The sequence below is a fragment of the Engystomops pustulosus genome, chromosome 8 (genome assembly GCF_040894005.1).
Source record: "Engystomops pustulosus chromosome 8, aEngPut4.maternal, whole genome shotgun sequence".
NCBI classification, from domain to species: Eukaryota; Metazoa; Chordata; class Amphibia; order Anura; family Leptodactylidae; genus Engystomops; species Engystomops pustulosus.
Window position 1 is genome coordinate 110,824,584 of NC_092418.1, and position 12,135 is coordinate 110,836,718.

The following is a 12,135-nucleotide window of genomic DNA, read 5'->3' on the forward strand; positions in this document are numbered from 1 at the left end:
GATAGATAGATAGATAGATAGATAGATAGATAGATGATAGATAGATAGATAGATAGATAGATAGATAGATAGATAGATAGATATGGATGTGCATTTACCTCCTGATTGTGTTTGTTGTTCTACTCCCACAATATCTTTTTTTCTCACTTCACCTGACACTTTTTTTTTTTTTGCAACTTAGAACATTATAGAAAGTTTTCAGCAAATTCAAATATGTTCCTCTAAAAAGGCTCCAGAGAGCGGTGAACTAGTTTGCAGAAATTGAAATATGGCACTTCAATTCCTACTTCCCATTCCATTGCACGTGCCTCATGGCCTTGAGCTGGGTTTGTATTTTTCTTGTACCTGGGAGAGAAAAAAAAACAGAGCAGAGAAAATCCCGGTTGATATCGGAGGAGACAAAGGCCGGGTTTATTAGCAGAGAGCGATGGCGGCAGGCAGCCACTTACTGCTCCACAATTAGATTTCGTAAAGGTGGAAGGCTCATTGTACGAGGATGATACCGCGCTGAGGACAAGAGTTACTATCACAGAGTTTAGTAAAATGACTGAATGTTCCCAATATTCTGATACTATACCTTCACCTTAGCTCAGCAGCTCATGGCAGATATCCTTCATGGAATTATCTTTTTGGCTTTGTCTACTTTTTTGGCTCCGTCACATGAGAGGTAAAATAAGCCCCAGGCTTAGAAGCATGGACCATGGTCCTGGTTGTTCAGATCTCACAACCATTGGGTGTCAAAAACTGTCTTTCTGTTCAGAATTAGCCCCGAGTCCGTATCAGACCGGCCCATCTGAATACCCAGGCTCCAACCCAAGAGGCAACCATACTGGGAAGCTACTAGGATCTACATCCTAAAAGTGGATGGACGATTGTTTCCCAAATAATTTTATCTGGTTGGCTCAAGGAACCTTAGCCCTAAACTTTGCTAGGAGCCAGAACTAGTGAACAGTCCCGAAACCCGGAAATCACTCAGAAGTACTGGTTAGGTGTTCAAGCTCAAACTGTGGACGCCACCTTTTTCCTCTGGGATCGTCAATCCCAGATTACATCAAAGGGAGCAGGTGTCCTCATAAAATGCCTTTGCAGGTGTCATTTAAAAGGTAAACCTGGTGCACCGATCACTGGTGTTACTAGTGGGGTGAGTGTTCTGGTTGAGTGCCCAAAGTCTAACCAAACATTCAGGTTTGGGTTCATCCGAACGCAACAACCTGAACCTGAACCGGTCCGCTCATCCTTAAAGGAAACCTACCACTTAAAAGTGGTAGTTCTTACACACAGATAAATGGCACTAGGGGGAGCTGGTGCCGGAGCATATTTTCATTAGTAGAATAAACCCCGTATCGCCGATTTATAAGTTAAATTAAAATTTGTTTCGGGGCACCACACTAGGGCACGGCGCACCTTGCGCGCACCCGTGTGTGCGCCGGATTCTGAAGTGCCGGAGAGCCGGGGACGTCACCAAGCTCTCTGGCACACTCGTGCCTGCGCAACCTAGCACGGCCTGTTTCCCTGTGCGAAGTTGCGCAGGCGCGAGTGTGCCGGAAAGCTCGGTGACCTCACCGGCTCTCCGGCACTTCAGAATCCCCCGCACGCATTGGCGCGCGCACCACGCGGTGCGCCAAAATAAGTTTTAATATAACTTATAAATTGGATATGCTCCAGCACCTGCTCCCCCTGAGCAGGTGCCATGTATCTGTGTGTAAGAACTACCACTTTTAAGTGGTAGGTCTCCTTTAAATGCTTCATGAGAGCCCTATTGTAATCTTCACCAAGACTTGCATCTTTCATACCTGTATATTACCCATCTTTACAATACTATTGACATAAGATCTAGAGATGAAACCAATTAACCATATCCGTAGAGCTTTCGAGAGATAGACATAAAAAAGATCACTAACCTCCTCATTCTCAAGCCATACACCACAAAGGTCAGTAATTAGTAGAGTCACCTCGGGATTGCACAAGTTCAAGAGGAACTTGAGCTTCTCACTTTAAAGTATGATGGACATTGGACTTGATGGAAGTTGGACTTGAATGAAGACACATGTCCAACACCAGTGGACGAGGAGCAACAACTAGACACTAAATTTCACTTGCTATTCCCTACCTTTGCCATCCTTTTGTCTCAGAACCCCTTAAATTGCAATGGCCGCCAATGGTAGATGACACGAAAGGCAACTGGTTTTTGAGGGAACTTCTTGTACTGTGGATGTTGAACTCAAAATATGGTCTGCGCTAGAATTCAAATTTCTCCTGGCCATCCCTTGAGTATTTTTTTGGCAGTCCTGTTGCATTGGTTAGTAGTTAATCTCCGTAGTAGTCTATGAGCTGCTATTCCATGAAAATGTGAGAATTTGCCTTTGTGGAGTATTTGCTCTTGGTTTTTTCTGTAAATTGTATCCATGATGGGGGACGCTGTGGATGTGGTATATCTGGACTTCTCAAAGGCATTTGACACCGTGCCACATAAAAGGTTGGTATATAAAATGAGACTGCTGGGAATAGGAGAAAATCTGTGTATTTGGGTAAGTAATTGGCTTAGTGATAGAAAACAGAGGATGGTCATTAATGGCACATTCTCAGATTGGGTGGATGTTACCAGTGGAGTGCCACAGGGGTCAGTATTGGGGCCACTTCTTTTTAATATTTTTATTAATGACCTTGTAGTGGGTTTACACAGTCAAGTTTCAATATTTGCAGATGATACTAAGCTGTGTAAAGTAATAAATACTGAGGTCGATAGTTTAGCATTACAGAGGGATTTGTGGAACCTTGAGGGATGGGCAGAGAAATGGTTGATGAGGTTTAATGTAGATAAATGTAAAGTTATGCACTTGGGCCATGGAAACAAAAAGTATAATTATGTTCTAAACGGTCAATTACTTAGTAAAACTGAAGCTGAAAAGGACTTGGGGGTATTGGTGGATGGTAAACTTAATTTTAGTGACCAGAGCCAGGCGGCTGCTGCTAAAGCAAATAAAATAATGGGATGTATCAAGAGAGGAATAGATTCTCATGATAAAGACATAGTTCTGCCCTTATACAAATCCCTGGTCAGACCACACATGGAATATTGTGTACAGTTTTGGGCACCAGTGTATAAAAAGGATATAGTAGAGCTGGAATGGGTGCAGAGGAGAGCAACCAGGATTATTAGGGGAATGGGGGAACTAGAATACACTGACAGATTAAAAAATTTGGGATTATTCAGTTTAGAAAAAAGACGGCTGAGGGGAGACCTCATTACAATGTACAAATACCTGAACGGACAGTACAAGGATCTCTCCAAAGATCTTTTTATACCTCGGCCTGTGACCAGGACAAGGGGGCATCCTCTACATCTAGAGGAGAGGCGATTCTACCATCACCATAGACAAAGGTTCTTTACTGTAAGAGCAGTGAGACTGTGGAACTCTCTGCCGCAGGAGGTTGTTATGGCGGACTCTATGTACATGTTCAAGAGAGGCCTGGATGACTTTCTGGAGAGAAAAAATATCACGGGTTATGGAGATAAAACATTTATTTAATTCTTAAAGGTTGGACTTGATGGACTTGCGTCTCCTTCCAGCCTTATATACTATGATAAATCACAAAACTGGGTTTTTTTTTAAATTTCTGATTATATGTGAACTAATAACTTCATCTTTTTTTATGGGCAGAGAAACTGTGAGAGCGTCTGCTCCAAAGACCACTTCCAGTGTGCGACCGGGCAGTGCATACCGGCCAAATGGAAATGCGATGGTCACGAGGACTGTAAGACTGGAGATGACGAGAAATACTGTGAGCCAGGTATTCTTATTTTGTATATCACTACATATGAGTTGGAGATCTGAGCTTTGGTTATGCAACACAAGGGGCAGGGGGTGGAACTGTGGGACTTGACACGCAGCAGAGCTAAGCTGTGACTACCACCAATGCCACCTTCCCATAATGCATAATATGGATGCAACATTTTCGATCTTTGTTGATAATATTTTTAAGAATTTTTTTTTTTAAACCATACAATTGCATGATTTTTGTATTATTATGTTACATTTAAATTTGTCTTCACACAAATGTATATATATAGCTGTAGGACAACTGGCTGCAGCAGGAGCTCTCCTCTACTATTTACCTGCAGGAGAAGACCTGGAAATATAAGTCACACGCACATGACTTAGCCTTTGCCCAGTATGGTGGCCTCAGGCCGCCGACACAATTAAAAGATATGAATGCATAGGTAACAATAAGTTACTGCTTAAAATGCCATGTTGGCACTTCACGGTAAAGCAGTGGATTTTGGTTGTAGTTTGGGCACTCGATCTCTAAAAGGTTCGCCATCACTGTTCTAGACTAAAAAAATCATGACCAGATTGAAATGTCCCGTGTTCCCTGCATAGTGATTTTTTTTTTTAAGTTTTTTTATTTTCCATCAATCATTCATATAAACTTTCGATGCTCTGAAGATTCAAGAATTTCTTTATATAAGTACATGATGTACACTTCAGATATGAGCTGCGGCTTCACTAGTGTGAGATAATTGACAACACCATCAGATATTCCATTATCTAAGTGTTTACAAACAAGGATCTCGAGAGGCTATTGAGAGCCCCTGAGGTATTAAGCACTCGTGTCAAGCACTCTCCTTTTTATCACATCCTTTATCATCTGTTCTCACGGCTACAGCTTGGATAATTAAGGATCATTAATAGTAGTTTCTTTACAGACAGAGCTATTAATACATACCATACACATGCATTCCTACAAGACACCTGTACACTTAATATAATAGATTACCAACAGCTTACTCCATCTGAAATATTTAAATATATGCATTCTCTTAGAAAACAGATCCTCTATATCAGTGATGGCAAACCTTTTAGATGCAAGGTGCCCAAACTATATCCAAAACCCACATATTTTTCGCAAAATGCCGATGCGACAAAACAGTAACTTATTACTCCCTGCTCTGTCACATGTTTAAATTGTATAGGCACCTGAGGACACCAATACAGTAGAAAGGAGGAGAAAAAGCTTTGGTTATCATTGTAGCTTCCTTCCAGGGTCCTGGGACTGCAAGAGGCCTTGAGTCCTGTCTGGGTAACTCTACAGTGGGGTGAAGGCGTGGGTGCCCATAGAGAGGGCTCTGAGTGCCACCTCTGGCACCTGTGCCATAGGTTCGCCACCACTGCTCTATATGCTACACTACATATGAGAGCGTACACATCCTCTATATACTACACCACACAGGATAGCCGACACATCCTCTATATCAGGGGTCAGGAACCTTTTTGGCTGAGAGAGCCGTGAACGCCACATATTTTAAAATGCTATCCTGTAAGATGTACAATATGCCCCCAAGTAGGTAGGTAGTCCCAGTGTCACGGGTATCCCTGCGATCTACGTCTCGGATTGCAGGCACTCTCGTGCCCCTCTCTGTGGCGGCGCCCCTTTCCGAGCTCACTCACCTCTTCACGCTCCTGCTCCATGCTCCTCTCATTCTGCTCCCGTACTGGCTGCCCAGTGCGCCGCTGATTAGTGGTACCCACTTCCACACAGGAGACACATCCTCTATATACTTCACCACACAGGAGAGCTAGCACATCCTCTATATACTACACCACACAGGAGAGCTAGCACATCCTCTATATACTACACCACACAGGAGACACATCCTCTATATACTACACCACACAGGAGAGCTGACACATCCTCTATATTCTACACCACACAGGAAGAGAGCTGACACATCCTCTATATACTACACCACACAGGAAGAGAGCTGACACATCCTCTATATACTACACCACACAGGAAGAGAGCTGACACATCCTCTATATACTACACCACACAGGAGGAGAGCTGACACATCCTCTAAATACTACACCACACAGGGGGAGAGCTGACACATCCTCTATATACTACACCACACAGGAGGAGAGCAGACACATCTTCTATATACTACACCACACAGGAGGAGAGCTGACACATCTTCTATATACTACACCACACAGGAGGAGAGCTGACACATCTTCTATATACTACACCACACAGGAGGAGAGCAGGCACCTCCTCGGTATACTACACCACACAGGAGGAGAGCTGACACATCCTCTATATACTACACCACACAGGAGGAGAGCTGACACATCCTCTATATACTACACCACACAGAAGGAGAGCTGACACATCCTCTATATACTACACCACACAGGAGGAGAGCTGACACATCCTCTATATACTACACCACACAGGAGGAGAGCTGACACATCCTCTATACACTACACCACACAGGAGGAGAGCTGACACATCCTCTATATACGACACCACACTGGAGGAGAGCTGACACATCCTCTATATACTAGACCACACAGGAGACACATCCTCTATATACTACACCACACAGGAGACACATCCTCTATATACTACACCACACAGGAGACATATCCTCTATATACTACACCACACAGGAGACACATCCTCTATATACTACAGCACACAGGAGACACATCCTCTATATACTACACCACACAGGAGACACATCCTCTATATACTACACCACACATGAGACATATCCTCTATATACTACACCACACAGGAGACACATCCTCTATATACTACAGCACACAGGAGACACATCCTCTATATACTACACCACACAGGAGACACATCCTCTATATACTACACCACACAGGAGACATATCCTCTATATACTACACCACACAGGGGACACATCCTCTATATACTACAGCACACAGGAGACACATCCTCTATATACTACACCACACAGGAGACACACCCTCTATATACTACACCACACAGGAGACACATGCTCTATATACTACACCACACAGGAGACACATCCTCTATATACTACACCACACAGGAGGAGAGCTGACACATCCTCTATATACTACACCACACAGAAGACACCTCCTCTATATACTACACCACACAGGAGACACATCCTCTATATACTACAGCACACAGGAGACACATCCTCTATATACTACACCACACAGGAGACACACCCTCTATATACTACACCACACAGGAGACACATGCTCTATATACTACACCACACAGGAGACACATCCTCTATATACTACACCACACAGGAGACGCATCCTCTGTATACTACACCACACAGGAGACACATCCTCTATATACTACACCACACAGGAGAGCTGCTTTCTCTTTCCTTCTGTCTTGTCTAATACACCTGAAAGACATTTAACCACTTGGTGAAATACGAATTACAATCCACTTCTCTTAGGCTATATTCACACTGCCGTTGCCCGCCCGTACCGAACCGTAGCGGGCAACGGCAGTACACGGGGAGAGGAGGAGGTGAGCGCAGCTCACCCCCGCCCCTCTCCATAGGAAGTAATGGCGCACGGCGCTGTACTACGGGTAAAGATAGGACAGGTCCTATCTTTTTCCCGGGTACGGGGCGGTACGGTGCCGCACGTGCGTGTGCCGCCGTGCGCCCATTGCCATCTATGGAGGACGTATATCGGCCGTATATACGTCGGCCGTATATACGTCCTCCATACGTTAGTGTGAATGCAGCCTTAGGGTTGTCATTTGTTTCAATAAACCTCACAGCCCCCAATAAATTAACAACAATAATAATATGGTAAGATATCCAATAACTGTGATAGAAAACCTAATGTATTAATAATGCACTGGGAGAAATTTCTCTACAAGACTTTTCCAACAAATCAATGAAAATACTTTAAAAATTCCAAAACAAAATCCATTTAGAAGTTATTATTCATGGCTGAGTTCAATGCTAATGGCGGCCTGTCTGTTTCATATGTAAATAAAATACCATTAGTGATAATGTTTTTAGCAGTCCGGCGACTTTCACTCGTTTTTTCTTAAAGTCCCTTTTATAAAATAGCTCATTAGAGGATTTCATGCATTGTTATATATTTTTGACCTTTTACCATATAGAGGCAACGGAACATAAATTAGCAAAGTCTGACATTGTAAAGTTTTTTGCTTTACTTTAATTGACCATTTGTTTTTTTGTTTTTTTTTTGTTTTTTTTTTAATAGAGTCTCCCCCTACTTACAATTTGTTCACTTACAATCAGCCCATTGTGGTGATAAAGCATAGACCTCTGTGTTAGTAATCAGTGCCTTTATGTTATAAAAGTCGACTTTTATTCCATATCATAGTTTCATAGTTTATACGGTTGAAAAAAGACATTTGTCCATCAAGTTCAACCAAGGAAGGGAAGGGATTGGATGAGGAAGGGATTCAGGGGAAATAATTCTATATAACATAACCATCAATGTTATTTAGGTGTAAAAAGGCATCTAGACCCTTCTTGAAGCTCTCTGCTGTTCCTGCTGTGACCAGCGCCTGAGGCAGGCTATTCCACAGCCTATAGGGAAATGAGTACCTCGGTTCATTCACTCCCACAACACTGGATGCACCCACAGCCACTTCAGGCACCACAGTATTCGTGTTGGAGCAGATCCAGCTTCTGTTTTTTTTACCCACAGTGTCCGGTCTTCAATATTGCCATGGTAGCAAAAATTTAAGGCACCCATCAGCCAACAGAGCTATGCTAGAAATGTGTATTTTTGAAACATCCCTTAAACCCCTTAATGACCAGGGCAATTTTCATACTTATTGGTCTAAGAGACATGACTTTATCTTTTGTTCTTTCTTTCTTTTTTTTTCTTACAAGTTTTCCCCTTTAACTGGAACATCTGTAAGAGCCCTAGTTACAGGGGCAAATGACCCCCTGTGGGGTAAAATATCTGGAGCAAAGCAGTACGATAAAGAGTATAAAACTACAGCAACGTCAAAAGGCGGTGATGTCGACTCATGACCCGCTCCCGTTGACATGTTAAGTTAGGGGGCAGTTGGGGACAAGTCATAAAAATATTGCAAATAACTGAGCCCAATGGGGCACATTTACTTACCCCGTCCAGTCGCGATCCAGCGGCGCGTTCTCCGACGAGGATTCGGTTCTGCCGGGATTCACTAAGATCGTGCACCCGATATCCTGCATGTGTCGCTTCCCCGCTGAGGTCCGCCAGTGTTCACCTTCTTCCCGGTGTATGTAAGTGCTGATCTTGCAGTACAATTTTTTTTTAATATTCTGTGGTTTTTCCGAATCCGTCGGGTTTTCCAACGGCCATGCCCCCCCCCGATTTCTGTCACGTGAAAGCCGGTGCTCCACATTCTGATCGTGTGCACCAAAATCCCGGGGCATTATGATGTATTGCTATATTTTCTTAAAATAACATTGTCACGGACCCTTATTATGTTCATGACTGTGTCATAACCTACCTATTAATATGTTACATATTCTCTCTGACAGCGTCACCAACCTGTTCCTCCACTGAGTACGTCTGTGACAGCGGTGGTTGTATCGCTGCGTATCTCAGATGCAACGGGGAATATGACTGTGCTGATGGCTCCGATGAGGTAAGGAGGTTTTACTCCTGTATTGGTAGGAAGGATGTATTATAGAGGTTTCTGTGCTAAAAGTATAGCAATTGGATAGTTCAACATCCAGCTCCTCAGCAGACAATGGAAAAGGAAGAAGATAGCGCCATTCTTTATGTAGTGGCTAAACCGAGTCACTGCAGCTTAGATCCTGTTCAAGTGAATGGGAGCTGATCTGTAGTAGCCTGGTCTGACCTCTATACAGGGTGTGGAGCTGTCTGTTTCTTGTTCCGTTACCTGTTAATTGACTGCAGAGGACAGCTGGCCTCTGGGGGTACCTGGTGTTGGACTACCATCAATCTGGTAATATTAACCTTTGAAATCCACTTTAATTGGGGGACTGGCCAGAGCTGCTCTAAACTTTATGAGCTGTAGACTGAGAGAATAGAGACATGAAATACCCCATGACAAGCATGTTATATGCTAGAATACAGTTTGGAGATTGGGGGCCCTGCACAGTAGTGGGATGCAGAAGATTCCCCTAATTCCCCATATGTGCCAATACACTTACATAGGTGCCAATACAGTTACATCGCTACCAATATAGTTACATAGGATGCCAATACAGTTACATAGGTGCCAATACAGTTATATAGGTGTCAATACAGTTACATAGGTGCCAATACAGTTATATAGGTGCCAATACACTTACATAGGATGCCAATATTGTTACATAGGTGATAATATAGTTACATAGGATGCCAATACAGCTACATGTAATTGTGGCGGTAAGATATTTGGTAGCTCTATTGAATTTTCTGCACCTCTTTCTTCATACGTCTTTTAACTCCTCCGTCAGACATTCATTTACATAAAATGGCTGCAAATGGAGGGTCATGTAATCTCTATCTGTCCATGAGCAATCACCCTGCCAGGACCTTATCATAGCATTCATAAATATAAGATCAAGGTCCTGGCAGGGTGATTGTTCATGGACAGCTAGAGATCAGATTACCCACCATTTTATCATCAGTAGTATCTGGCTGATGAGGTAAAGTGAGGGGGCTTCTTACAATCCTCTGTGTTATGGTTTTATGTTTTGGCCACATATTAATCTTAATTGTCTAATTTTTTCTTGCTAGGTTGACTGTGTGACGGACTGTAAAGAAAACCAGTTTCGATGCCGAAATAAGGCCTATTGCATCCCAGTCAGGTGGCTCTGTGACGGGGTCCATGACTGTGTAGACGGCAGCGATGAAGATAACTGTGAGAGAGGTTAGAAAGTCTCATTCCTCTCGCTGAAATTTACTCCTGTGTATCTCATTCCCTCTGTCTGCTCTAATAAACTAGTAACACCCATGTGGACCATCAGGCTGATGGATGCAACGCCGCGGGAGCGCTGCATGGACCACTGTGACCTATCTTCATCTGCTTAAAACGACAGGACTTTATTCTCGTAAAACACTGTTTTCCCTCGGCGTTATTAAGTGGATTTATGTCTTTATGGCTTTTTGATGAGAGCAGCATGATAAGGCTCATCGGGAAAAGTCGTTGGGAGATTTTTTACATACATTGTTACATAGAGAAGATCGTACAACACATTAGAAACTACATTTATAGAATTGGGTGCTGTGGGTTGCGGTTTTTAGTTTTATCCAAAGATACAGGAAAATGGAAATATTGGTGATCGGAAGGGGTTTTCCCGGCAGGGGTAAGTTATGTGTATGAATATTGCTTAGAGTCATGGGGCCAAATGTATCACTCGTTTTTTCAGTTGTTTTTGCGCCTTTTCGTTCAGGCGCACCGTTTTTGCGCCATTTTTGCGACTAAACGTCAAATTAGCCGCTCAGCTAAAATAAGCAGCTTTCCCTCATCTATCCTACAAATCTAGATGTTTTGCTGCGCCTAATGATATTCATCACTTGCAACTTTGTCATTTAGGCGCAAAAACGGGCGCAAAAACACTCCAGCCCGACGGTGGCGTTATCTGAGAAGAAAGCACTGAGCCCCTTTGCAGAAGAGCTCATTTCTAGCAGCAAAGCTCAGCCAGACACTGGAACATATAATAGATACATTACATACACTGCAGACACTAGAACAGATAATACAGACACTACATACACTGCAGACACTAGTACAGATAATACACACATTACATACAGTGTAGACACTAGAACAGATAATAGATACATTAGATGCTCTGCAGACACTGGAACATATAATAGATACATTACATACACTGCAGACACTAGAACATATAATAGATACATTAGATACATTACAGACAGGAGCTGCAGACTCTATTTACAGTTCATCACCTTCTATTTACAAAAATTTCTGCAAAACGCTGAGCTCACAGCAAGAGCAAGAGAAGTTTGCACAAGTTTGCAGAAGCTTGCAGAATTTTGCAGATACTGCAAACAAGTGTCCCCCATGTAATTCTGCACAGTGTCTGAGGGGGATACTGTGCAGAATTACAGGGGTGCAGCAGGAGACCAGCCCTGGGGGATCCCCTCCAGGAGAAGCCCCTGCTGAGGAGATCACTGGGTGCTGGGTGTCACACACCTGGGTGCTGCTGAGGAGGTCACTGGGTGCTGGGGGTCACACACCTGGGTGCTGCTGTGAGTGTTTTCTTCATTCTGGGCTGTGGGAGAAGCAGAGAGGAGCTTGTAGCAGGATCACATGTAACTGCCCGAATCTAACATTGCGCCTAAACTGCGCCTAAACTGTGTTAGAGTAAAG

The 12,135-nt window shown here is 43.3% G+C and overlaps 1 protein-coding gene across 6 annotated transcripts in view; it reads left to right on the plus strand.

The window, feature by feature from the left end:
* Positions 1 to 12,135, plus strand: part of LRP1B (LDL receptor related protein 1B) — a 1,123,330-nt gene that overhangs the window by 1,018,267 nt on the left and 92,928 nt on the right. For all 6 annotated transcript variants that reach the window (XM_072122223.1, XM_072122226.1, XM_072122225.1 and 3 more), the window contains exons 69-71: positions 3,663 to 3,792; positions 9,326 to 9,432; positions 10,536 to 10,668. In XM_072122223.1, the coding sequence (XP_071978324.1) occupies positions 3,663 to 3,792; positions 9,326 to 9,432; positions 10,536 to 10,668 (370 nt within the window). The remainder of the gene's footprint in view (positions 1 to 3,662; positions 3,793 to 9,325; positions 9,433 to 10,535; positions 10,669 to 12,135) is intronic.